This window comes from Pleurodeles waltl, chromosome 12 (genome assembly GCF_031143425.1).
Source record: "Pleurodeles waltl isolate 20211129_DDA chromosome 12, aPleWal1.hap1.20221129, whole genome shotgun sequence".
In the NCBI taxonomy this organism is placed as follows: domain Eukaryota; kingdom Metazoa; phylum Chordata; class Amphibia; order Caudata; family Salamandridae; genus Pleurodeles; species Pleurodeles waltl.
In genome coordinates, this window is record NC_090451.1 from 85,710,846 (window position 1) to 85,738,112 (window position 27,267).

The 27,267-nt window shown below is 46.4% G+C and overlaps 1 protein-coding gene across 5 annotated transcripts in view; it reads right to left on the reverse strand.

Annotated features, from left to right (window-relative positions):
* The window catches only part of ACSBG2 (acyl-CoA synthetase bubblegum family member 2), a 69,958-nt gene extending 44,157 nt beyond the window's left edge, over positions 1 to 25,801 (reverse strand). Inside the window, exon 1 of one of the 5 annotated variants that reach the window (XM_069215691.1) lies at positions 25,652 to 25,801. Coding sequence is in view for 1 of the 5 variants with exons in the window: in XM_069215690.1 (XP_069071791.1) it covers positions 447 to 489 (43 nt within the window). In the remaining 4 variants the exon portion in view is untranslated. Of the gene's footprint in view, positions 1 to 446; positions 496 to 25,568 lie in introns of those variants that run through there. The other 4 variants (XM_069215695.1, XM_069215694.1, XM_069215692.1 and 1 more) reach the window with 4 other exon arrangements.
* Between the last annotated feature and the right edge of the window lie 1,466 nt (positions 25,802 to 27,267).

Sequence of the window (27,267 nt, forward strand, 5' to 3'; positions counted from 1 at the left end):
ATAATTTTTTGGGCACTACATCTCCCAAGGAAAGTACCCTGTTCTGCATTCTGTAATTAAACGTTATCCATAAATGGGTCCTGCACCTTTAAATTGATCCACATAAGAAAAAGAAACTAAAATATGTATATATTGTTTAGTTTTTTTTTTAAGTGCACAAAAAGCCAATTTAAAGAAATGTAGTTAACAGTTGTGGTAGTATTGTTTTACTGTTATTTTTTCAATATGGAAGAATTTGTTAAAACTGCCAATACACCGATGTTTCCTACTACAATATACGTGTTTAAATAAATAAAATTAAAAAAAGGTAATAAATAGGTCATTACTAAAAGTAATAATATAATTAAACATAAATCCGTTTAATGTTTCCTGATCCTATAATGAGAACATAAATCTCGGCATGCGTTGTGGTTGCTATAGAGATGGGTATAAACATGCATGCTTACAGTGCACCCCTCGTGTGTGCTCCTCTGCAGCCCGCAGCAGCATGTGCACAGCAGTCACACAGCACAGCTACATAAGGGTCCGGTGATGAGCGTGTGATGTCAGAGCCCGCCTGCCTCGGCATTGGCTGGGCCCGTCAGCCCACAGGAGCATCTCCCTTATATGGGAGCTCGCCAGTCATCGACCGCTGCTTCCTGTTTGTGGCTCACAAGACTATGACAGTCGCTGCCAGGGTCCCACCGGGGCCGGGCCCGCCCACGGCAGCTGGGGCGCGAGGTTACTGCCGGGCACCAGCATGCCTTGCCCTAGGCGGAGGTACAGATCTACAGAAGAAGTTCTCTATGATACGAGGATCGGCTCCAGTCATGAGAGCTGCACACATCTCCATCCCTCGCGGATACCACTGTCACTTTCACGAGGATGACATCAGGCGTTACCATGGCATCACTCAGACGCCTCCATGCACTGCGACTGTGGGTTCTGCATGGGGATCTCATGGTTTCTTACTGTACTGTAATGAACTATGCGGCTCTTTACCTAGCTTCTGGGGGACTAAAGCACTCGAGCTACTCCGCAGGTATCACGGACATAGAGCTTCACAGCCTCAGTAAGTCCTCGAGGTGCTCTAAGGCTCTCAGTTACCGAGTCCCCGGGGTGATTGTGAGAAGGTAGCCTCTTTCTAGCCTTGTTACCCCCACTTTTGGCCTGTTTGTGAGTGTATGTCAGGGTGTTTGTCACTGTTTTCACTGTCTCACTGGGATCCTGATAGCCAGGCCTCAGTGCTCATAGTGAAAACACCATGTTTTCAGTATGGTTGTTATGTGTCACTGGGATCCTGCTGGTCAGGACCCCAGTGCTCATAGGTTTGTGGCCTATATGTATGTGTCACTGGGACCCTGTCACACAGGGCCCCAGTGCTCATAGGTGTGCATGTATATGTTCCCTGTGTGGTGCCTAACTGTCTCACTGAGGCTCTGCTAACCAGAACCTCAGTGGTTATGCTCTCTCATTACTTTCAAATTGTCACTAACAGGCTAGTGACCAATTTTACCAATTTACATTGGCTTACTGGAACACCCTTATAATTCCCTAGTATATGGTACTGAGGTACCCAGGGCATTGGGGTTCCAGGAGATCCCTATGGGCTGCAGCATTTCTTTTGCCACCCATAGGGAGCTCTGACAATTCTTACACAGGCCTGCCACTGCAGCCTGAGTGAAATAACGTCCACGTTATTTCACAGCCATTTTACACTGCACTTAAGTAACTTATAAGTCACCTATATGTCTAACCTTTACCTGGTAAAGGTTAGGTGCAAAGTTACTTAGTGTGAGGGCACCCTGGCAATAGCCAAGGTGCCCCCACATTGTTCAGAGCCAATTCCCTGAACGTTGTGAGTGCGGGGACACCATTACACGCGTGCACTACATATAGGTCACTACCTATATGTAGCTTCACCATGGTAACTCCGAATATGGCCATGTAACATGTCTATGATCATGGAATTGCCCCCTCTATACCATCCTGGCATAGTTGGCACAATCCCATTATCCCAGTGGTCTGTAGCACAGACCCTGGTACTGCCAAACTGCCCTTCCTGGGGTTTCACTGCAGCTGCTGCCAACCCCTCAGACAGGCAGCTGCCCTCCTGGGGTCCAGCCAGGCCTGGCCCAGGATGGCAGAACAAAGAACTTCCTCTGAGAGAGGGTGTGACACCCTCTCCCTTTGGAAAATGGTGTGAAGGCAGGGGAGGAGTAGCCTCCCCCAGCCTCTGGAAATGCTTTCTTGGGCACAGATGTGCCCAATTCTGCATAAGCCAGTCTACACCGGTTCAGGGACCCCTTAGCCCCTGCTCTGGCGCGAAACTGGACAAAGGAAAGGGGAGTGACCACTCCCCTGACCTGCACCTCCCCTGGGAGGTGTCCAGAGCTCCTCCAGTGTGCTCCAGACCTCTGCCATCTTGGAAACAGAGGTGCTGCTGGCACACTGGACTGCTCTGAGTGGCCAGTGCCACCAGGTGACGTCAGAGACTCCTTGTGATAGGCTCCTTCAGGTGTTGCTAGCCTATCTTCTCTCCTAGGTAGCCAAACCCTCTTTTCTGGCTATTTAGGGTCTCTGTCTCTGGGGAAACTTTAGATAACGAATGCATGAGCTCAGCCGAGTTCCTCTGCATCTCCCTCTTCACCTTCTGATAAGGAATCGACCGCTGACCGCGCTGGAAGCCTGCAAACCTGCAACATAGTAGCAAAGACGACTACTGCAACTCTGTAACGCTGATCCTGCCGCCTTCTCGACTGTTTTCCTGCTTGTGCATGCTGTGGGGGTAGTCTGCCTCCTCTCTGCACCAGAAGCTCCGAAGAAATCTCCCGTGGGTCGACGGAATCTTCCCCCTGCAACCGCAGGCACCAAAAAGCTGCATTTCCGGTCCCTTGGGTCTCCTCTCAGCACGACGAGCGAGGTCCCTCGAATCCAGCGACACCGTCCAAGTGACCCCCACAGTCCAGTGACTCTTCAGCCCAAGTTTGGTGGAGGTAAGTCCTTGCCTCACCTCGCTGGGCTGCATTGCTGGGAACCGCGACTTTGCAAGCTACTCCGGCCCCTGTGCACTTCCGGCGGAAATCCTTCGTGCACAGCCAAGCCTGGGTCCACGGCACTCTAACCTGCATTGCACGACTTTCTAAGTTGGTCTCCGGCGACGTGGGACTCCTTTGTGCAACTTCGGCGAGCACAGTTTCACGCATCCTCGTAGTGCCTGTTTTTGGCACTTCTCCGGGTGCTACCTGCTTCAGTGAGGGCTCTTTGTCTTGCTCGACGTCCCCTCTCTCTGCAGGTCCAATTTGCGACCTCCTGGTCCCTCCTGGGCCCCAGCAGCGTCCAAAAACAGCAAACGCACGATTTGCAGCTAGCAAGGCTTGTTGGCGTCCATCCGGCGGGAAAACACTTCTGCACGACTCTCCAAGGCGTGGGGGATCTATCCTCCAAAGGGGAAGTCTCTAGTCCTTGTCGTTCCTGCAGTATTCACAGTTCTTCAGCCTAGTAAGAGCTTCTTTGCACCAACCGCTGGCATTTCTTGGGCATCTGCCCATCTCCGAGCTGCTTGTGACTTTTGGACTTGGTCCCCTTGTTCCACAGGTACCCTCAGACAGGAATCCATCGTTGTTGCATTGCTGATTTGTGTTTTCCTTGCATTCTCCCTCTAACACGACTATTTTGTCCTTAGGGGAACTTTAGTGCACTTTGCACTCACTTTTCAGGGTCTTGGGGAGGGTTATTTTTCTAACTCTCACTATTTTCTAATAGTCCCAGCGACCCTCTACAAGGTCACATAGGTTTGGGGTCCATTCGTGGTTCGCATTCCACTTCTGGAGTATATGGTTTGTGTTGCCCCTATCCCTATGTTTCCCCATTGCATCCTATTGTAACTATACATTGTTTGCACTGTTTTCTAAGACTATACTGCATATTTTTGCTATTGTGTATATATATCTTGTGTATATTTCCTATCCTCTCACTGAGGGTACACTCTAAGATACTTTGGCATATTGTCATAAAAATAAAGTACCTTTATTTTTAGTATAACTGTGTATTGTGTTTTCTTATGATATTGTGCATATGACACTAAGTGGTACTGTAGTAGCTTCACACGTCTCCTAGTTCAGCCTGAGCTGCTTTGCTAAGCTACCATTATCTATCAGCCTAAGCTGCTAGACACCCTATACACTAATAAGGGATAACTGGGCCTGGTGCAAGGTGCAAGTACCCCTTGGTACTCACTACAAGCCAGTCCAGCCTCCTACATTGGTTGTGCAGCGGTGGGATAAGTGCTTGAGACTACTTACCACTCTTGTCATTGTACTTTTCATAAGAGAAAAATATACAAAACAAGGTCAGTGTATATACACATAGCCAAAAAGTTTTGCATTTCCTCTTTTCACTCTTTTCTAAGTGCTGAAAAGTACTTCTAAACTTTCAAAAAGTTCTTAAAAGTTTAAAAAGTTTTTTTTCTGTCTTTCCAAAAAGTTCTGAAATTTTTTTTCTCTTTGTCTATCACTTTAACTCTCTCTAAAAATGTCTGGCACAGGCCAAAAAGTTGAACTGTCCAAACTTGCATATGATCACCTTAGCTGGAAAGGAGCAAGGAGTCTCTGCATAGAGAGAGGTTTGAGTGTAGGGAAGAATCCTTCCTTAGAACTGTTAATTAATATGCTTAGAGTACAGGATAAGGCCATAAGTGCCCAATCTGTAGAAAAAGTAGCTAATGGTTCTCAATCTGATCCAGGGACTCCCCCAGGAAAAGGTTCAGGAAAGAAACTTCTCAGCCTGCCCATTACTAGACAGTCTAGCATAGTTGGTACAGAGGTTGAATCACATCATACTGATGATGTGCTCTCACATTATACTGGTAGCCAAGCTGTTAGGGTGCCCTCTGTAAGGGACAGGTCTCCTTCTGTTCATTCCCATCATACCTCTGTATCTAGAAATGTCCCTCCCACCCACCCTGATGACAGATTGTTAGAAAGGGAGCTCAATAGATTGAGAGTGGAGCAAACCAGACTGAAGCTCAAGAAGCAACAGCTGGATTTGGATAGACAGTCTTTAGAAATAGAGAGGGAAAGACAGAAGATGGGTTTAGATACCCATGGTGGCAGCAGCAGTATTCCCCATAGTCATCCTGCAAAAGAGCATGATTCCAGGAATCTGCATAAGATAGTTCCCCCTTACAAGGAGGGGGATGACATTAACAAGTGGTTTGCTGCACTTGAGGGCCTGTGTTGTACAGGATGTCCCTCAAAAGCAGTGGGCTGCTATCCTATGGCTATCATTTACTGGAAAAGGTAGGGATAGGCTCCTTACTGTAAAAGAAAATGATGCTAACAATTTCCAAGTTCTTAAGAATGCACTCCTGGATGGTTATGGCTTAACCACTGAACAGTACAGGATAAAGTTCAGAGATACCAAAAAGGAGTCTTCACAAGACTGGGTTGATTTCATTGACCAGGCAGTGAAGGCCTTGGAGGGGTGGTTACATGGCAGTAAAGTTACTGATTATGACAGCCTGTATAACTTGATCCTGAGAGAGCATATTCTTAATAATTGTGTGTCTGATTTGTTGCACCAGTACCTGGTAGACTCTGATCTGACCTCTCCCCAAGAATTGGGAAAGAAGGCAGACAAATGGGTCAGAACAAGGGTGAACAGAAAAGTTCATACAGGGGGTGACAAAGATGGCAATAAGAAGAAAGATGGTGAAAAATCTCAAGATAAGCATGGGGATAAGGGTAAAACCAAAGATCCCACTTCAAATCTTAAACACTCTTCAGAGGGTGGGGATAAAACAAATTCTTCCTCTTCTTCCCAACCTGCACACATTAAAAAGCCTTGGTGCTTTGTGTGTAAAAATAGAGGCCATAGGCCAGGGGATAAGTCCTGTCCAGGTAAACCCCCTGAGCCTACCACCACTAATACATCAAGCTCTAGTGCCCCTAGCAGTAGTGGTACTAGTGGTGGGACTGCTGGCAACAGTCAAGCAAAGGGTGTAGTTGGGTTCACTTATGGGTCCATAGTGGAAACTGATGTCATCAGTCCCAAGACAGTTTCTGTCACACCTAGTGGCATTGGCCTTGCCACACTGGCTGCTTGTCCCCTTACAATGGATAAGTACAGGCAGACAGTTTCAATAAATGGTGTTGAGGCCTTGGCCTACAGGGACACAGGTGCCAGTTTCACTTTGGTGACTGAAAACCTAGTGCACCCTGATCAACACATCATTGGACAACAGTATAAGATTATTGATGTCCATAACTCCACTAAGTTTCTTCCCTTAGCTATAATTCAGTTTAGTTGGGGTGGAGTTACTGGCCCTAAGCAGGTGGTGGTATCACCTAGCTTACCTGTAGACTGTCTCTTAGGTAATGACCTAGAGGCCTCAGGTTGGGCTGATGTAGAGTTTTATGCCCATGCAGCCATGCTGGGCATCCCTGAGGAATTGTTCCCTCTCATTTCAAGTGAAATGAAAAAGCAAAGGAGAGAAGGCCTGAAAACTCAGGATCCCTCTCCATCAACAGGTAAAAAGGGTATCACAGTATCCCCTAACCACCCTACCATTCAGGATACTATTCCTGTGGTGGGAGAAACCTCTCCTGGGGTGGCACCTGTTCCAAGGGAATCATCAGCTGGCAAAGCTGGACTCCCTGAGGTGGAAGTACCTCTCTGTGGGATAACTAACATTGGTGAGAAAAACAGCACCATTTTAGTTAACATGGAGCATCCCTCCAACCCTCCCAGAGAAACTTTAGTGCAGAAACCCTGCACTACCTCACAACACTTAGGACAGCATCCCTGCCCTAGTGTGGAGCTCATAGGACAGCATCCCTGCCCTGCTCCAACTCAAGAGAAACAGCATCCCTGTTCTCTCTTCCAGCCAGATGGACAAAGTTTTTGCCCAGCTATGGCTTTTCTGAGACAGCATCCCTGTCTGGCATTTCCATCACTACAAATAGGTTCAGTGGACAATTCCCACTGCTCTAAACTAAAACTTACTGATAGAAACTCTGAAAATACATCTTCACATTGTTGCTTAGCTAAAAAACTTCAAACAGGGTGGTTTACATCCCCACAGGGAAGTAACCATATAGTGGATGAGAAAGGGAGTAACCAGTCTATTGCAGAGCTACTCTCTACTTATCACCACTTAAACAATAAAGTCTCAACTGGCCAAGGTTAGCCTTATTGTCCTTCGTTTGGGGGGGGGGGGGGGGTTGTGTGAGAAGGTAGCCTCTTTCTAGCCTTGTTACCCCCCACTTTTGGCCTGTTTGTGAGTGTATGTCAGGGTGTTTGTCACTGTTTTCACTGTCTCACTGGGATCCTGATAGCCAGGCCTCAGTGCTCATAGTGAAAACACCATGTTTTCAGTATGGTTGTTATGTGTCACTGGGATCCTGCTGGTCAGGACCCCAGTGCTCATAGGTTTGTGGCCTATATGTATGTGTCACTGGGACCCTGTCACACAGGGCCCCAGTGCTCATAGGTGTGCATGTATATGTTCCCTGTGTGGTGCCTAACTGTCTCACTGAGGCTCTGCTAACCAGACCCTCAGTGGTTATGCTCTCTCATTACTTTCAAATCGTCACTAACAGGCTAGTGACCAATTTTACCAATTTACATTGGCTTACTGGAACACCCTTATAATTCCCTAGTATATGGTACTGAGGTACCCAGGGTATTGGGGTTCCAGGAGATCCCTATGGGCTGCAGCAATTCTTTTGCCACCCATAGGGAGCTCTGACAATTCTTACACAGGCCTGCCACTGCAGCCTGAGTGAAATAACGTCCACGTTATTTCACAGCCATTTTACACTGCATTTTACATTTTACACTGCACTTAAGTAACTTATAAGTCACCTATATGTCTAACCTTTACCTGGTAAAGGTTAGGTGCAAAGTTACTTAGTGTGAGGGCACCCTGGCACTAGCCAAGGTGCCCCCACATTGTTCAGAGCCAATTCACTGAACTTTGTGAGTGCGGGGACACCATTACACGTGTGCACTACATATAGGTCACTACCTATATGTAGCTTCACCATGGTAACTCCGAATATGGCCATGTAACATGTCTATGATCATGGAATTGCCCCCTCTATGCCATCCTGGCATTGTTGGTACAATTCCATGATCCCAGTGGTCTGTAGCACAGACCCTGGTACTGCCAGACTGCCCTTCCTGGGGTTTCACTGCAGCTGCTGCTGCTGCCAACCCCTCAGACAGGCAGCTGCCCTCCTGGGGTCCAGCCAGGCCTGGCCCAGGATGGCAGAACAAAGAACTTCCTCTGAGAGAGGGTGTGACACCCTCTCCCTTTGGAAAATGGTGTGAAGGCAGGGGAGGAGTAGCCTCCCCCAGCCTCTGGAAATGCTTTGTTGGGCACAGATGTGCCCAATTCTGCATAAGCCAGTCTACACCGGTTCAGGGACCCCTTAGCCCCTGCTCTGGCGCGAAACTGGACAAAGGAAAGGGGAGTGACCACTCCCCTGACCTGCACCTCCCCTGGGAGGTGTCCAGAGCTCCTCCAGTGTGCTCCAGACCTCTGCCATCTTGGAAACAGAGGTGCTGCTGGCACACTGGACTGCTCTGAGTGGCCAGTGCCACCAGGTGATGTCAGAGACTCCTGCTGATAGGCTCCTTCAGGTGTTAGTAGCCTTTCCTCTCTCCTAGGTAGCCAAACCCTCTTTTCTGGCTATTTAGGGTCTCTGTCTCTGGGGAAACTTTAGATAACGAATGCATGAGCTCAGCCGAGTTCCTCTGCATCTCCCTCTTCACCTTCTGATAAGGAATCGACCGCTGACCGCGCTGGAAGCCTGCAAACCTGCAACATAGTAGCAAAGACGACTACTGCAACTCTGTAACGCTGATCCTGCCGCCTTCTCGACTGTTTTCCTGCTTGTGCATGCTGTGGGGGTAGTCTGCCTCCTCTCTGCACCAGAAGCTCCGAAGAAATCTCCCGTGGGTCGACGGAATCTTCCCCCTGCAACCGCAGGCACCAAAAAGCTGCATTTCCGGTCCCTTGGGTCTCCTCTCAGCACGACGAGCGAGGTCCCTCGAATCCAGCGACACCGTCCAAGTGACCCCCACAGTCCAGTGACTCTTCAGCCCAAGTTTGGTGGAGGTAAGTCCTTGCCTCACCTCGCTGGGCTGCATTGCTGGGAACCGCGACTTTGCAAGCTACTCCGGCCCCTGTGCACTTCCGGCGGAAATCCTTCGTGCACAGCCAAGCCTGGGTCCACGGCACTCTAACCTGCATTGCACGACTTTCTAAGTTGGTCTCCGGCGACGTGGGACTCCTTTGTGCAACTTCGGCGAGCACCGTTTCACGCATCCTCGTAGTGCCTGTTTCTGGCACTTCTCCGGGTGCTACCTGCTTCAGTGAGGGCTCTTTGTCTTGCTCGACGTCCCCTCTCTGCAGGTCCAATTTGCGACCTCCTGGTCCCTCCTGGGCCCCAGCAGCGTCCAAAAACGCCAAACGCACGATTTGCGTGTAGCAAGGCTTGTTGGCGTCCATCCGGCGGGAAAACACTTCTGCACGACTCTCCAAGGCGTGGGGGATCTATCCTCCAAAGGGGAAGTCTCTAGTCCTTGTCGTTCCTGCAGTATTCACAGTTCTTCAGCCTAGTAAGAGCTTCTTTGCACCAACCGCTGGCATTTCTTGGGCATCTGCCCATCTCCGAGCTGCTTGTGACTTTTGGACTTGGTCCCCTTGTTCCACAGGTACCCTCAGACAGGAATCCATCGTTGTTGCATTGCTGATTTGTGTTTTCCTTGCATTCTCCCTCTAACACGACTATTTTGTCCTTAGGGGAACTTTAGTGCACTTTGCACTCACTTTTCAGGGTCTTGGGGAGGGTTATTTTTCTAACTCTCACTATTTTCTAATAGTCCCAGCGACCCTCTACAAGGTCACATAGGTTTGGGGTCCATTCGTGGTTCGCATTCCACTTCTGGAGTATATGGTTTGTGTTGCCCCTATCCCTATGTTTCCCCATTGCATCCTATTGTAACTATACATTGTTTGCACTGTTTTCTAAGACTATACTGCATATTTTTGCTATTGTGTATATATATCTTGTGTATATTTCCTATCCTCTCACTGAGGGTACACTCTAAGATACTTTGGCATATTGTCATAAAAATAAAGTACCTTTATTTTTAGTATAACTGTGTATTGTGTTTTCTTATGATATTGTGCATATGACACTAAGTGGTACTGTAGTAGCTTCACACGTCTCCTAGTTCAGCCTGAGCTGCTTTGCTAAGCTACCATTATCTATCAGCCTAAGCTGCTAGACACCCTATACACTAATAAGGGATAACTGGGCCTGGTGCAAGGTGCAAGTACCCCTTGGTACTCACTACAAGCCAGTCCAGCCTCCTACAGTGATGGAGTGCCGGTGGGAGTCTGATCTGTATGCCAAGAAGCTGGGTCCCTAACGTTAGCCCACGAAGGCCGGATCCAGATCACATTTTCACGATATCCACGAGATACATTTATATACAATGAATCTCACTGAGATTCAAACGCACAGGGCGGGGTTATTTAGGAAACACCATACGATACGATACCCAGTCCATCCCCGACGGTGTAGGACGGAAGGCCATTCGCATAATACCTAGGGCATCCCTAGGCTGCCCGTCATGAAGGCCAGAGTGTTATCTGAACTTAGGTTCAAGTATCCTCTGGGTGTCCAAAAGACGTTTGCTTTCCCATTCGAAAACCAGGGGATGATTCCAGATGGGAACCCATCACGGACCGCCCTCACACAGCAACACAATCCCCACGGTGTCAATGTATTTGTAATGCACTGGGCCTTTTCCCACGAGGCGGCAGGCCTCTAAACAAAGACAATATGCAAAATCAATCGTATCGCAATAGCCGACTAATCGCCTCGTTGGGAGCATCAAGGACATGGCTGTGTCCTTGTCCTCACCCCCACACTCTGTCATCCACTTTACCCAAGCAGCGTGTGTACTTTTCTGGTGGTATACACGATCATTCGTCAAGGTATTAAGTAGAAAGGACATTGCAGGCCAGCCGCGACACACCCTCTAGCACAGGAGCCTTGGCTGCTTGTGGGTTTGATATGGTGCGATCTTGTGTGGGCACTGGATGACCTCCTAGGAGGCCTGATTGCATAGGCAGACATGCAGAGACACGGCGGGAGCGTGTTGGGTAGTGTCAGAGTGAAGACAGAGTTATGGGTCATAAACAAGAAGGAAGAGCAGTGTGGATAGGCGGCTTACACTTACCATAACGTCCATTGTTGGGTTATGGAAAGAGAAAATAGTGGGGTATAAGAAAAGGGAAGAGATCAAGCAAAATGAAGTGAAGGCAAGCCATGAGTGATGGGACAAAAAGGAGAGACACTGCAGCAATGTAGTGCGAAAGAAGGAAATAACCACACGCACACGCGGTGAGGCAATAAGTAAGAAAAAACTGGAGGGATATTAGGTACAGAAAACGGAAGGCTATCCAGCATCAAGTCAAGAAGAGAGAAAAAGAACCTAAAAATCACAGAACACGGAGCAAGGCCAGGATGATACAGCGGAAAATGTGTTAAGTAAAAAGTCTTTGGAGGGCTCGGCGTGCACAAAATGCATGGTGCCTATAGGTGCGGGAGTGCATGAAACTTCAGGAAAACCACACTTTGCTCACATCGTTATTTTACTCTCGAAAAAATAAAACGTTTTTTTACGTATTCATTAGAGCCAAATGTATGAGGAAATGTCAATCCCCTCAAAACCTAAATGGATCTATGCCTCAAGGATCTGACCAATCAAATTGGGTACAATCAGATATCAAAGGCACGTTTTGGGGCAGGTTTCTAGTACTTAACCTCTCAGGAAACTCAAAGTTCAAAAATCCAAAGCTTATTGACAACAGCCGAGTAGGGTTATAAACATAGAAAGTTAGACCGGAAGATAAAAGCTCTTTAATGACCTGCTCAATAATGCCCGACGGTAACGACTACTACAACTCTCTGCTAACTCGATATCACCATGTGATGCTAATATTTTCAATAAAAAGATGGGCAACCATAATGAAGATTTAGATCTGGAACATCAGTAGAAGTCATCATTAACAGGTTAGAGGATGATGTCACCCTCACGAATTTTGAGCCCTTTATAGACAGGGGTGGCTCCTCCGCAATGGCAAAGGAAAGTCACACCACTAGCTACGAGCCAGCATGTGTAGGAAGGGTTGGGCTGGGCCATGGGAGGAGGAGTGAAGTGGAGTGCACATGTCAGTTTGGCCGGCTGCCTTAGACCGACCAAACTGACATGCGCACTTCGGTTTCTCCAACCCAGCTGTGTTGCACAGCCAGGTTGGATAATCAGCAAGGACTCCAATGCACTGTGAGTGGCAGAGCAAGGCGCTCAGACCAATCCTGGTGCTGCTCCCATGCTAGGTATAGCATGAGAGCAGTGCCAAGATTGCGTGGGGGAGCCTGTGCAGGTGTTCCAGAGACTGATGGGACACAATCACCATCAGGACAGAGCTCCAGATAGCTGTAGGGCAATAGCAGCCTTGAGGTGAATGGACCCATATCTTTGGTCTTTGGTCTTGCTGCTGTTTCACCAACTGCTTTACTCCCTACTTCTGCAAACCCATGTTCATTTTCAGATATCTGCTCAGCTTCTCCAGGGTAGCCAAAATCAAAGATGCCTTCTTAAGATCAACACAATAATGATCTCCCTTACTGGCCCTGTGACCACACAGTTCCTCTGTGAGCTCAGGTAGCTGAAATAAGTATTTCACCTCCATCCCTCATTACAATAAGGTACCAAAGAAAAGTCTCAGAACACCTCCATCCAGACCGTGGAAATGCGCTCAGTGCTAGGCTCTCTGCGGCACAGTTGTTTTGAAAAATCAGAAATACTTTCCCTCCCTACTCTGGCGCCCAGAATGAATTTCAATGTAATGTGCTTGAACCAGAGGCCCGGGAAAACCACTAATAAGCTGTGGTACATTTATCACTGGATGTTCATCAGCTCAAGAATCCCTAAATCTAAATCCAAAGGAAGCAGCCAGAGGGAATTTGCAGCCTGCTTCTTTGTTATGTTATGGGGCATTTTTAGTGCGCACTGTCACCAGGGATCTCAAGGATCACAGAAAGAAAGCTGCTACTGAAGGCCACCCATTGCAGAAAAGATCACGCTGTAATCCCTGCCTAAACCTCACCAGACAGACTAGGAGGGGGGCTGCAAAGGGACAGAGTTCAACAACCACGAGGGCGGTACGGGTGCCTGCTTTGCTCTTCTGCGCTCTGGCGACCTTCGGTAAGTTTCCCCCGGAGAGGAAAATGTTCTCTTTTGCCAGTATTTCAGGATGCACTTTATGGTGAATGAAACGCATCACCATAAAGAGCCTTGTGCATCAGGGATAGTACTTATTCCTAGTCAATAACTATACGTTGAACAGTAGAACCTGCTTCTACAGCATAAACTGGGAATCACACGTCAAGCGCAGGCTTTTGGTTGAAACCGCCAGTTTAGGGGCAGCATCCAGTTGTGAGTCCAGCCAGAGGTCTGAACCCTATCAACAATAAAGACCTCTGGCTTCTCTTTGCTGTCCGTCCACATCCAAATGAAACCCATGTTCCGATGGGATGTGGCAGGACTGTCTTATAAACCTTCTATTCCAATCACATATTATTCCTGTTTTTTCTACTACCTGGAAATTGTTTACATTATTCCTCTTCGCTAGTATGAATGTCCATGCTACAGAAAACAATCTGGGTCTGGGGGGGGGGGGGGGGGGGGGGGGGTGATATTAGTGGTATACAATAATAAATTGCATTTGGCACATTTCTTTGTCCAACACTAGTGGATATATGGAAACTGGTGACTAGTCACAAACTTCAACCGCATTAGCAACGTGCTGGTATTACAACTACTATTGCATCATGAGCTCCCATACGGGTATTGCAACACAAAATGAACACACTGGCCTTTATCTGCCCTAGACAGTTTATGGCAATAGCACACAGACTGGTATCGTGTGTATTGGGACATCTATATTGCAAGACGTTCTGTGCAATCAAGTCAAACACTGGAACAGAAACGCACTTTTTGGGAACTCTTTACATAGAGCTAATATGAGCAACCCAAGGGTCAAACCTTGTGTAAATATCAGCATTTCAGCCCTTTGGGTTCACGCAAGGTAGCAATTGTAGAATGTAATATATGCAAGAGAACACCTTAGCGTCATTTTGACCGTAATGATGAAGTAAAGGCCCGGAGTACTGAAAATGTGTCCCTTTCTCCCTGCTCTTCCCTGACTTTGGACCCTGCAATATTATAGGTCTAATACAAGTCTCTACCTCTGCTCATTTTCTCCCACCCTCAACAATGAAGTCTAGCCATTCATTATCACAGGTTCTTACAAGGGTACCGTGGTGCAATCCCTTGTCTAGCACAACACATTCTGGCGTGGCCTCATCTTCCACAGAATCAAAGTCACCACTACAGATCTGAGCTTCTTGGCCTCCCGGCATGACACCAAACACTTCCCATATAGGTGAAGCTCAACCCACACACTTTTCTGCTTCAGTTTTTCTACCCATCAGACAAGCCAACAGTGCTATGAAGTCACATCAGTGACAGAGCCAAAGACCAACTCTAGACAATTTCATGTCAACAAGAGTCAGAATGCTTTGTGCAGAGAATTACAGAAGGCAGATGGTATCAATAACAAGAAAAAAATGGCAACGAGAGTCAGAAAGCCTTGCTCGGTGTTGTGTTTTGTGGAAGGAATCACCAAAGGTGGATGGCATCAATAACGGCAGTATTTCACAGTATGAGAAACACTACAACAGTGCCGAGATTGTTACTTCTTTGCTCGGACAAAAGATGGCCAACTTAACATTGGTAAAAACCAGCCATGAAGAGTTTTGATTACAATCTAATTCAAAGTGCTCTGATGCTGAAAGTGTTGATGCCCCCTGCCACCTCTCAAAACAGCATCAAAGCTATTCAATTTAGATTATTTGTAAAGGTGTGAATAAAGAATAACAAGAAGAAAGTGGCATCTAAAGGAGACGCTTAGTGCTCTTTGTTAGGAAGGATATCCTTCATGGGGCCCTCAGAACAGAAAATCACAAAACGTTTGTGTACATCTGCAACTACTAAAGAAAAAAATATGTATGTGGGCCACCAGAAGGAAGGCAAAGATTTCCCATCTGAGAACAAATTTCCAGTGTAGAAGCAAGGTAATCCGGAGATTTGGGAAGCATAAAAGAACCACAAGATACTCCTCACAAAGCACAATAGCACACTTCAGAACCTCCAGGAACTCACTTAAAAAGGAAAAAATAACTAGTTGGCAACATTTTTCATTGGGGAGGGTGGCATGATTAAAGCTCTCCTTTAGTTACTTTGGTGCTAAAGGGACTGAGTACTCCAGCACAAGAGTTTTTTTTATCAGCAACGAGAGCAATGGCATAGCTAAAGCGCGTGGATGCAATCGGTCTCTGTGCACAGTACAAAGGCCAATATTCCTCCTTTATTTGGCTAGGCAACCATGAAACTGAAAAGAAAACAACCGTAATGTTTGATTGGGTCGTCCATCCTGATTACTAGGGCAGGATATCTGGATATAACCAAGACTCTCCTTTTGTTTGTTCTTTTTAATAGCCTCTTTACATATTTTCAACACTGGGCCATTGTATTCTCCATTTAGGGTTAGGTCAAGGAGGCGCTTGAGCACGAAACTCCAAAGTTGTCTTCAGACTGTAGAACTGCCATGAATGCTTATGTACGCCTCCCTTAAGAGCTGGTGAATGTGACCAGTGGAGGTCTGTTTGCGCGCCACACAAACGATCATTAGATTCTCATCCTTTACCAACTGCACCTGCTTATATTTGGAGTCTGACGATCCATCTTTAATAAATTATCTTTGACCTAACTGTGAAGAGTGACAGACAAGTAAGATGTGGGTTAATGCTCAAAGGTGCCTGGCCATGTTACTGGTGCTGGAAAGTTCAGTCCAGACTTCCACCCCACCCAACCCCCACCCCCCTAGGAGTGAGATAAATGTCTCTGTAAATGGCCGTGTTCTTTTTTAGTTCTCTTCGATGGATAGCTATCTGCAATAGGAAACTGTGTATGCAGCTGGATGAATATAACTATTTTTTGTTTCCCTTATCTTTTAGACCAAAAAGAGACGTCCGAGTGAAAAAAAAAAAAAAAAAGAATCAGAAAGTGAATGAGTAGCTGCAGGTTGTTAGTGCGTGAAAACTATCAGGTGCCATTTCATCAGTTCCCAATAAACAAGTAGTCAGCAACTAACAGTGAAACGGGAAACATCCCTAACAACGCGGTCAATGCAACTACCATTACCACGCATATGCGATTACTACGCATGCATTTAGCACGCATGCCTGGACCACGCATTTGCGTGGTAATGGAAGACAGAGCAAACTGGACAGAACAGGAAGGCGCAGCGAGTTTTAGAACAGGGTGGGGAAGGTTGTAGTGTTCACGGCAGGATGTCGTCGTTTTTAGGACAGGGCAAGCTAGGTTTTAGGGTGGGGATTGGAGTAGTATTTAGGACAGGGTGGGGTCGTTTTTAGGATGGGGTAGGTTGTAGGACACAGCAGAGAAGATTCTAGGGTTTAGGGTAGGGTCAGGATAATTTTTTAGGAAAGGGCAGGGTAGGTTTTAGGTTTCAGGGCAGGAGTTGGGGTAGTTTTTAGGACAGGAAGGGGTAGTTTTTAGGACAGGGCAAGATAGATTTTAGGATTTAGGGTGGGGGTCGTTTTTAAGGAAGGGCAGGTTTTAGTCCAGGGCAGGATAGCTGTTAGGTTGGGGGGGTTGGTGTAGGTTTTAGGTTTCAGGGCGCGGGGGTATTATTTAGGACAATGTAGGTTTGCAGTTTAGGGTGGGGTAGGGTTTAGGACTGGGCAGAGTAGCTTTTGGGGTTCAGGGCGGGGTTAGATTTTAGGACAGGGTAAGGTTTAGGGCGGAGTTGCGGTAGTTTTTAGGGCAGGGTAGGTTTTAAGATGGGGTCGTTTTTAAGACTGGGTGGGGTAGTTTTTTTTGGACACAGTAGGTTTATATAGGAAGCTTTGCAATTCAAAACCCAGTCCCTTTTGCTGAGACTGATGAAACCTCAAGTGAAAAGGCAGATCTGGTTTGACCACTGTATTTAAACATGGTATAAATGTATGTGATGTTTGTTGACATGTAGCATAATTACTGAAAGCCATAATGCTTAACATGCAGTCATTTCTTTTGCCTATGTTGAACCAAGATGCTTGTGCCTTCTCATTTCTGTAGTACACTGCCTTACTTTCATCTCTATTCACGCTAGCGTATCGTCTGGAGGCCCCCTTTTCAAGGTCTCCTTGCACTCTGACTTTAGAAGTGGATAACAAGGTTCAAGTCTTGGTGTCAGCTCAAAATCCAGTGATTCTGGGCAAATAACTTAATCTCCTCGTGCCTATAAAATGAATCTGATCTTGTGCAATGTAACTGGTGCTCATATAAGGCACTCCTATAGTTGTGGGTCTAGTTTTCAATGTATTTTAAAACTGCAAAAAACATGCCATGCAGATACTAAGACCACCATCTAAAGTTTCGGCCTGTATCTTACTTCGATTGTCTATGTTAAAATATGCGTAAATGTTGGGGAAGTTTGGGGAGGAGCTGGAATTTGATACTCAACTGCTTGGGAGCAGCTCTGTATTCCTTTGCTGCGATATTGCTATTTTTGCATGCTAAACGTTTTATCCTTCAAGCAGGTTTGAAGCCATACTTCCACAATATAGCTTAGAAACAAATATGTGTCAGAGACTTTGAGCAACTATCTCCTACTCAAAGAAAGGGAGAAAGAGGAAAACACTACCAACAGTCCTAATCAAACAAAGTTAAGTCTGGGGAAATTTTAATAATACTTTTCTGCACACTCGCCTATGAGTACAGATCTGATTGTATGTTCCTATGTGCCTTCCTTTTAGAATAAGAGTTTGTGGCTGGTATATATATATTTTTTTTTTACTGTTGATAGTACAGGTATACCTGCAGAATAGGAGCTTCCTTCTTCATGAAGGACTTGTAAACGGAACATAGTGCTGTAGTTTGGATCCCACTTTTATAAATATTTTCCAGACAGGGGGGTATGGAACCATCCCTTAAGGTTTCTCAACCAGTTTGGATTGGTTCACCTTCAAAATACATTGTCTGGATATTCATCGGACACAGCCTTTGTGCAACATGATGACTCTCACAGCAAGTACCAATGGTCCTGGCTCCAAGAAAGAAATTGGTGCACAATGAAGTGTGAGATCTCTGTACCAGAATATCCTCAGCTATCCTTAAAAAGTAATCATGAATAGACTAAAGGATAGGCACTTACTAGAAACGCCCTGCCCTTGAGTAAGAGAAACTGCAGTCCCTACCTTCACTACCAAATATAGATCTGAGAAATAACTAATTAGCAGCCCCTTTACTAACAAGGATATAATTGAATTTCTAAGGGGCGACCTGTCTCCATTACCCAAAGGAATGCAGACAGTACATTTCTACCGTTTAGGAAAGCTGTCCCCATTCTCCATCTAGTGGCTTGCTAACCAAAGGCATCCAAATGACTCCAACTGGTCCCAGTAATGGGACTCATACCACACAGATAGTCCTATTACCACACTGCATTACACACTCACAGCACATACAAGCACTCCATATGCACAGAGAATGTCAGTGCAGCTTCGTAGGTTTACGCAATGACAGAACTATATACGCAGGTCAGTTTCAGCTGAAACTGTTCCTGACACAAGGACACCGGTCTGGTTCAACTAATGATTTTTAAAACTGTGTACGCTGCACCACCTCTATGTCATGAACTCACTGCATGCTCTTGCGAATTACTCTTCAAGAGCCACTCATGTACACAGAGATTGTATCCTGAACAGAAGCCTTGTCTGCAATTGTACAAGCAAGTTATCCCTTCAGAAGTAGGTGAGGGTTGTAGGAGGCTGGCCTGGCTTAAAGTGGGTACCTTGTGGTACTTACACCTTGTGCCAGGTCCAGTTATCCCTGATTAGTAGATTAGAGGTGTTCTAGCAGCTTAGGCTGATAGAGGTAGCTATAGCAGAGCAGCTTAGGCTGAACTAGGAGACATGCAAAGCTCCTACTATACCACTTAGCACTATATCATAAGAAAACACAATACTCAGAGTTACTAAAAATAAAGGTACTTTATTTTAGTGACAGAAATGCCAAAAGTATCTCAGAGGATATACTCCCTTGGGAGGTGAGTAATACACACAAAATATACACACAAACCAAAAATCAAGTAAGTAACAGTTAGAAAAGTAGTGCAAACATTGTAGAACACAACAGAATGCAATAGGGAAAAATAGGCCTAGGGGCAACACAAACCATATACTCCAAAAGTGGAATGCGAACCACAAATGGACCCCAGGCCTATTGTAGTGTGTAGAGGGTCGCTGGGAGTGTAAGAACACACTAAGGGTGTCCAAGATACCCCACTCCAAGACCCTGAAATGTAGGAGTAAAGTTACCCTACTACCCCAGAAAGACAGTAAAGTCGGGATAGGGGATTCTGCAAGGACAACAACTGACTGCAAAGCACTGAAGACGGATTCCTGGACCTGAGGACCTGTAAAGGAGGGGGACCAGGTCCAAGAGTCACAAAAGTGTCCAGGGGGTGCAGGAGCCCACTAAACCCCGGATGAAGGTGCAAAAGGGCTGCCTCCGGGTGGAAGAAGCCGAAGATTCTGCAACAACGGAAGGTGCCAGGAACTTCTCTTTTGGTCAGAAGATGTCCCACGGCTTGCTGGAGGATGCAGAGTTGTTTCCACGCACAAAGACCGCAAACAAGCCTTGCTAGCAGCAAGAGTCGCGGTTGAAGATTTTGGGTGCTGCCAGGGCCCAGGAAGGACCAGGAGGTTACCCCTTGGAGGAGGAGACAGAGGGAGCACTCAGCAGCAGAAGCAGGCAGCACCCGCAGAAGCACCTGAACAGGCATTCAGAAGATCTGAGGACGACGGTCCACTCAGAACAACAAAAGGGAGTCCCACGAAGTCGGAGTCCAACTCAGAGAGTTGGGCAATGCAGGACGGAGTGCTGGGGACCTGGGCTAGGCTGTGCACGAAGGAAGTCTTGCAAAAGTGCACATAAGCCCCAGCAGCTGCAGTTCACGCAGTACACAGGATTACTGTCTGGCGTGGGGAGGCAAGGATTTACCTCCACCAAATTTGGACAGAAGGACCACTGGACTGTCGGGGACACTTGGACTCAGCTCCTGTGTTCCAGGGACCACGCTCGTCAGGATGAGAGGGAACCCAGAGGACCGGTGATGCAGAAGCTTGGTGCCTGCGTTGGCAGGGGGAAGATTCCGTTGACACAGGAGATTTCTTCTTGGCTTCCAGTGCATGGTGAAGGCAGACAGCCCTCAGAGCATGCACCACCAGGAAACAGTCGAGAAAGCCGGCAGGATGAGGCGCTACAATGTTGCTGGTAGTCTTCTTGCTACTTTGTTGTGGTTTTGCAGGCGTCCTGGAGCAGTCAGCGGTCGATCCTTGGCAGAAGTCGAAGAGGGAAGTGCAGAGGAACTCTGGCGAGCTCTTGCATTCGTTATCTGGTGAGATGCCCACAGGAGAGACCCTAAATAGCCCTCAGAGGAGGATTGGCTACAGAGAAAGGTAAGCACCTATCAGGAGGGGTCTCTGACGTCACCTGCTGGCAATGGCCACTCCGAGGTGTCCATTGTGCCCTCACACCTCTGCATCCAAGATGGCAGAGGTCTGGGACACACTGGAGGAGCTCTGGGCACCTCCCCTGGGAGGTGCTGTTCAGGGGAGTGGTCACTCCCCTTTCCTTTGCCCAGTTTCGCCCCAGAGCAGGGCTGGGGGGGGGGGGGGGGAAAATCCCTGAACCGGTGTAGGCTGGCTTATGCAAGGAGGGCACCATCTGTGCCCTTCAAAGCATTTCCAGAGGCCAGAAGAGGCTACTCCTCTCAGGCCCTTCACACCTATTTCCAAAGGCAGGGGGTGTAACACCCTCTATCAGAGGAAATCCTTTGTTCTGCCTTCCTGGGACTGGGCTGCCCAGGGGGGCAGAAACCTGTCTGTGGGTTGGCAGCACCGGTAGCTGCAGAGAAAACCCCGGAAAGTTAATTTGGCACTACCTGGGCTCTATGCTGGAGCCCCGGGGATGCATGGAATTTCCCCCCCCCAATACCCAAATGGTATTGGGGGGGGGGCAATTCCATGACCTTAGACATGTTACATGGCCATGTTCGGAGTTACCATGGTGACGATACATATAGGTATTGACCTATATGTAGTGCATGCGTGTAATGGTGTCCCCGCACTCACAAAGTCTGGGGAAATTGCCCTGAACAATGTGGGGGCACCTTGGCTAGTGCCAGGGTGCCCTCACACTAACTTTGCACCTAACCTTCACTAAGTGAAAGTTAGACATATAGGTGACTTAGAAGTTACTTAAGTGCAGTGTAAAATGGCTGTGAAATAACGTGGACGTTATTTCAGGCTGCAGTGGCAGTCCTGTGTAAGAATTGTTTGAGCTCCCTATGGGTGGCAAAAGAAATGCGGCAGCCCACAGGGACCTCCTGGAACCTCAATACCCTGGGTACCATATACTAGGGAATTATAAGGATGTTCCAGTGTGCAAATAAGAATTGGTAAAATTAGTCACTAGCCAGCAGTGACAATTTTAAAAGCAGAGAGAGCATAACCACTGAGGTTCTGGTTAGCAGAGCCTCAGTGATACAGTTGGGAACCACACAGGGAACACATATAGGCCACCAACTTATGAGCACTGGGGTCCTGGCTAGCAGGATGCCAGTGACACATATCAAACATACTGACAAGATAGGGTTTTCACTATGAGCACTGGGCCCTGGCTAGCAGGATCCCAGTGAGACAGTAAAAACACCCCGACATATACTCACAAAGAGGCCAAAAGTGGGGGGAACAAGGCTAGAAAGAGGCTACCTTCCTACAAGGGTCACAGCAAAGGTCTAGATACTGCCACTTCAGGAGTGACGCCAACATTTAGCAGCAATAAGATAACACAGCAGCATCCAAAGGTTTACTTTTACACTCTTTAAAATGAGACAGAAGGGTAAAATGCAGACCTTAATTTAATCTTTTGCAGCATGCCCACATCATATCTGCTTCTAGATTTCAAGATAAAAAAATATTCTTGTATCAAAATGAAAGGCATCGAGGTTGTTTTATTTTAAACACCCAACGGCTTCATGAGACCACGCCAGCATAATTCACAATACAACGTTATCCAATATGAGGCTTTGCGTAATGATGTTAAACAAATCAACCCTTGTTTTGCTCTGACCTTTCACACTGAACGTCAGCTCGTGCCTCTAAACAAGCAATGGCCTGGAGGCTGGCAAAACTGGCACTTTAAGGGGCCCAAGAGGACAATGGACGCCTTGATGCTTTTACACAATTTCAAGACTCGAAGCAGTCTCTGTAAGTCAACATATTGAATTTCTGGGTGTCTGCATTATTCCTATACAGTCCATGTAATTGCTCCTTTATGAACTCAACTGTCCTTAGATTTCAGGTCTCACTTGTTGGTTGGATCCATCAATTCATTAAAAATTACACTGAAAAATTAACCTATTCTCACAATCAGTTTACGACTCACATGAGCCAAGTATTTATGTTAATGAGTAAAAAGCACCGCGTGCCCCGGGCGCTGCCATTTGCAAAATGCAAAGCACATTTCGGGACACGTGTAAAGCACGCCTACTACTGACAGCCTCGGGCCGCACCTACACCCTATGCGAAATGTAACCAGATCTTCTCAGCCAATCCAAACACGGTGACTCATCCTGGCCTCACGTGACGTCCGGCCTCGCGCGCCACCCGCGCGGGTGCACGGAGAGGTTACTAGAGGACACTGGCTGCACCTTGCAGCAGCGCTAAGGGAAGCGGAGCACATTATAAACCGACCGGCTGCCGAAGAACCGAATTATGATCAGATTTCAGTCTTCGTTCCACCTAAGAGTTAATGCACGATTTTAAAAATATGGCTCTGCATAGGTGCAACTAGTACCCAACATATAGAACAAGGCCATCACATTAATTACATTAAAGCAGCCGGCGGAAGAGGGGAACAATAACCTGTTGTGTGAATTTATGTAAATGTTTATCCTGGTGCAATACTGGGCAAGGCCGAAACGCACCGTGCCTCCTGCAGGGCGGGCAGCTGTAAACCCGTTTCCACCCACCTGCCAGGCCCCGGGGGAGGGCTGTCATCCGAGTGACGATACGGACGGAGGGAACGGGAAGGGCGGGGTGTTGGCGCAATGCGTTGCAATTTGGGAAACTTTAACCGGATGGTAGGTGAACACACAGTTTCAAAAGGTGGTGAAATACCTGCAAAGATATTTCCAGAAAGACAAGAGCATCTGATATACTGAGTAAAATTACCACCTCAGAGAGTAAAATAGACCACTGGAGACTTTGGAAAAGCCAGCTGTTAATAATCGAATAGCAGTTTATGTAAAATCTAATTCTTTTAGCATAGCAATTGTGGCTATATGTGCTGGTGAAAACCATTTAGCAATAAATAGTGTAGGAAGAGTTCAAATCAAGCAGAGGGTGGCAGTGACATGGGGTGAAGGAAGTCTTGGGAAGAGAATGGCAGTATGGTGGACAAATATATAACAGACAAGCAGCACAACCTCAGGAAGAACCAAAGTGAGAATGGAAAGTATGAGGGAAAGGGTATTGAGAGACTCAATGTGGCTGCCACTATACCTTCTGAGTATACTGCATGTGGCTGTAGAACAACATGCGAAGATATAATTTTCAATTTATAAGGTTCAAGACTTTTAAAACGTAATATTGACGAGGCTCTTTGAACAGATTAGCAACATAAGTCATGCAAGGCGGAGACTAAAGAGCATTTTAAATTGGTTTGATTTATAATATTCACTGCTTGCCACGCAACAAAAGTCTCCTAGGTGTAAGAATGTATGAGAAAATCACAATAAACTGTGAAGAGAGGGTGGCAGACAGGAAAAAAAAGCTGACATGGGCACAGTCAGTTGGAATGTTAGTGTCAAGGGGAAAATTACCAGAAAAGAAAAATCAGGCACTAAAATGGTTATCTGAACAGGAAGTATTCTCATGAGACATACCACGCTGGATGGTGTGCTCACATATGGAATGGTGGGATGGGTGGACAGGACATTGATCTTTAGCGGCCTGAAACTGTCAACACATGTGGGGTCCGTTGTCAAATAAATCCCGAATCAGATCATCATTTAGAATACCATTTTGTTTTCAAATTCCACATTGAATGGCCAAATTGAAGGGCCTTAATTTAGAATACCCTAAAAATGATTCAGAAGTCGACGAACTTGGTTCAGTGTCAGACCTGAAGGTCCATGTAGATCAGAGCGACATCTGCTTGTCAATGAAAAGCGTGTTTTAAATCAGAAAGATAAAGGCTCGTGGGACACTACGCAAAGGCCAATGGGGGCTCAGTGAGTTTGCCAGTGAAGGATCCTGTACTCAAGATTTGTGGCCCTCACCGCAGAGGGTAATATGGTTAACCGAGAAAGCACCCACAAGCAATGAGTGATATTTATGGAAGGAATAGTGTAGGCAACGGCCAGTGGATCCTAACCGCAGGGAATGAGAATGATTCATTTCAGATCTCCTGGACCTCAGATTTTTATAAAAAGTGTTGTCAGAAACCCTGCAGCAGGAATTCTTACATTTCCTCTCTTAACATTTCCTAAGAAAAGCGCCTAACCATTTATTCAAATTTAATTTAATCTGCTACTACAGCTCTGCCACATTCAAGAAAATACATATTTTTTTAAGTGCAGCAATATCCCCCATACATCGTCCAATATATGCACACTCAAGGAGCAATGAGCTGTTCACCTATCTTTAAAAGCCATTCGACAGACACTCTTTGATGCAAGCGGCGCACATGCCCCTTAGTAACACGATACACAGCGTCTAACAAATGTCATGAGAGCACCTATAACACCGTAACTTGAGTAAACATAACTTTGGTGACTGGGAAGGTTGCTTGAAATTAAGAGACAGTGGTTTAAATGCTTTGAACACTGAAGGTGAGAAATAAAATCTAATGACAGAATTGTTATTACTATTTCATGTTTTTACTGTTAGTTGTATCAAGAAATCATCAATGTTCTACTTGTAAGACTATTGCTTACATTGGCACAGTTACATAAAACCCTTATAATAATATCGCTAACTCTCTCTCAATATATATATATATATATATATAAAAAAACACACACACCTTCTTCCTTTGTAAAATGGGTGCACTTTCTGTGAGAGAAAAAACACGAACCGTTGAATGGAATTATGTGAGTAAAACGAGCTGGGGAGATTGGAATGGCAGATAAGCGAGTTCACCAGGTTAAAAACCTGCATGTGCCCAGGTAAGTCGAGCCCACCCCCCAAAGTCAATACTACGTAGGATACATTTGAATGAATGATTATAATAGTACACGTATGAAAATTGTCAATGCCAATCCACCCGGATGAGAAGGCTACGCACAACATTACTATTAAACTTACACAAGTTAGCCCGTTCTAGTCAGACTGTGTAGTAATTAATTGCCCGGTTACCAGAGTGAGGTAAATGCTGGCGGTTTTCTCACCGTGGGTTGATTTGAACCGGCTGTGCGGATCTGCTGGGTCTCGCGCCCTCCCCGTCACGCTTCTGCAACTGACTGAAGGTTGGAGTCTCGCGCCACTCCCACAGGCGCTTTGCCGGCTCGGGAGCGTGCCTTTGTAAGAGCAGCAGCACACGCCTTGTCAGTTGTAACACAAGCTCAAATGAACGAATGCGCACGCTCCACTTATGTCCTTAGAGGAGGCCCTTTTGAAGTCAGGCGAATGTAAGGCCGGGCTTTTGCCTGGCTCTAAGATGGTTCCTGCCCACTGTGCGGTTGAGTCGCTCACCAATCGTTTAACTGTCAGTACACACACAACTAATAGGAAAGGGACGGCCGCGTAGATGTTGGTATTTTCCAATATGACATAAGCGGACACGTCATCTTTCCTTTGCAGTTCCGTCCCAGTCACGCTGTTATTTACATGCGGGACATGACCAGCCAATGAGGAGCTCGAGCGAGAAACACACCACCGAAGCCGAGCCTCCGCCTCTTTAGCCGCGCCCCTTCTCAACCTCCGGTCATTGAACTCCTGAGTTCAGTCTGTACATTTAAGTCTAACAAGCACTGGCAAAGCCAATAACTCGGATCCAAGCTCGTAGCAGTCCGCGGCCTTTTGTGCAGACATATGCAAAAAAGTAAAACCTTACACACATATTAAAGCGAAGGGGTGACTCAGCTGTCAAAGTACACCAGCTGACGAAAAGCCTAAGAAAGTTTGGGAACGTTTCTGCATTTTTTATGATGGGTTGGACAATATCGAGGCTGCCGAAACATCTAAAGATGTCTTTAGGCTAGGCCAAAAAAGGGTATGAAATTATAATGTTATTTTTATGCGAGGGATCTAGTGTACATTCAACACATGCAGAAGTGACGCCCAGTATGTTATACAAGAACATTTATTTTCAATTTTCAGACCTATAAATCAACAAATTAATGCAATATAGGTAAACTAGTTTAGCCGGTTAACGTGCCTGCTAAAGAGCATTCTATATAACACGCAAGTCAAAGATACAAGATTTCTGGGGCTTCATGCTTTGTTGCAGAGATCTTTGTGAAACCTGCAGACTGCAAGTTACAAAGACCGATTAAATAGGTAATGATCCCTATTGGGGTACTTCACACAAACATACTTGAGATACTACAGGGCTTAGATGAGCCACCATATCTTTTTCAGATAAAGGGCTAGAGTAAATCAAAAATATTGTCAGAGCACTGTTTATCGTTATGCAGCTTGTAAAGTAATAGCCAAGCGTATCTTTGTTTCTGATATCTTTGTTTCCCCCACATGAACTGTTGACTGTGGGGCAAGGTGTGATTCAGCGTCATAGTCGGACTACCGGTCCGTTTTTTGTTTGGCTGTTTGTGGGCATGTTTATGGTCTTCTGGGTCGGTTTTTACAGCAGTGTTGATTGGCATGATAATAAAACATACATTATCCATAGCAAGCTCCAATCTGTGCTTTCTTCCATACCCTAACACTTACACAGAATGTCTTTACAAGTTCAAAACTACTTTAATTTGCAAACATGGGCCACTTTTTTAACTACCTGGCTCACTGATGGGTTGCCACTTTTATTTTGACACCCAGGGCTATTTCT